Here is a 560-nt window from a genome sequence, read left to right as displayed (position 1 = left end):
CATTATCTCCCCCCTCCCTCACCCTTATACCCTTGAGTGCCATCCCCAGCCCTTACCGTTCTGCTTGACCGTGAGGACGAGCTCTCCCGAGTGGCACTCTCTGGAGGCGCGGATGAAGTTGACCACCTGCTCGTGGGTCATCGCCGAGACGTCGCGCCCGTTGATCAGCAGCACCTGCGACGCGAGGGGGGGGGGGAGAAAAAAACGGGGTTGTTGGTGGGTCTGTTCCGTGGGGTGGGTGGGGTGGGCGTGAGAAGGGAACGTGAGGGGTGAGAAGGGGAGAGGGTGGGTGAGGTAAGTGGGCATAATAAAAGAAAAAAAAATAGTGGGTGACTGGGGTGGGTTGTGTTCCACTGGGAATGGGTGAGGGTGGGTATGAGAAGGGTAGGTAAGAGATTATTCGCAAAGGATGGATGTGTCAGTGTGATGGGTGGGTGGGGGTAAGCTTGTTCAAGGTGGGTAGGTGGGCGGCTCGGGGTGGGCTTGTTCCAAGGTGGCAGTGGCTTTCCCTAAGATAGGCATGCTGGTGGGTGTGGTTTTTTTCAAGGTGGGTAGGAGAG

The 560-nt window shown here is 57.7% G+C and overlaps 1 protein-coding gene across 1 annotated transcript in view; it reads right to left on the bottom strand.

The window, feature by feature from the left end:
• The window catches only part of LOC119593033 (tyrosine-protein phosphatase non-receptor type 4-like), a gene marked incomplete at its 5' end in the record, with an annotated part of 330,438 nt that overhangs the window by 9,440 nt on the left and 320,438 nt on the right, over nucleotides 1-560 (bottom strand). Inside the window, 1 exon segment of the mRNA XM_037941929.1 lies at nucleotides 57-174. Within this exon segment, the coding sequence (XP_037797857.1) occupies nucleotides 57-174 (118 nt within the window).

This window comes from Penaeus monodon, chromosome 31 (assembly GCF_015228065.2).
Source record: "Penaeus monodon isolate SGIC_2016 chromosome 31, NSTDA_Pmon_1, whole genome shotgun sequence".
Classification (NCBI taxonomy): Eukaryota; Metazoa; Arthropoda; class Malacostraca; order Decapoda; family Penaeidae; genus Penaeus; species Penaeus monodon.
The sequence above is the reverse complement of the archived record's forward strand: the minus strand, read 5'-3'. Positions and strand labels throughout refer to the sequence as shown.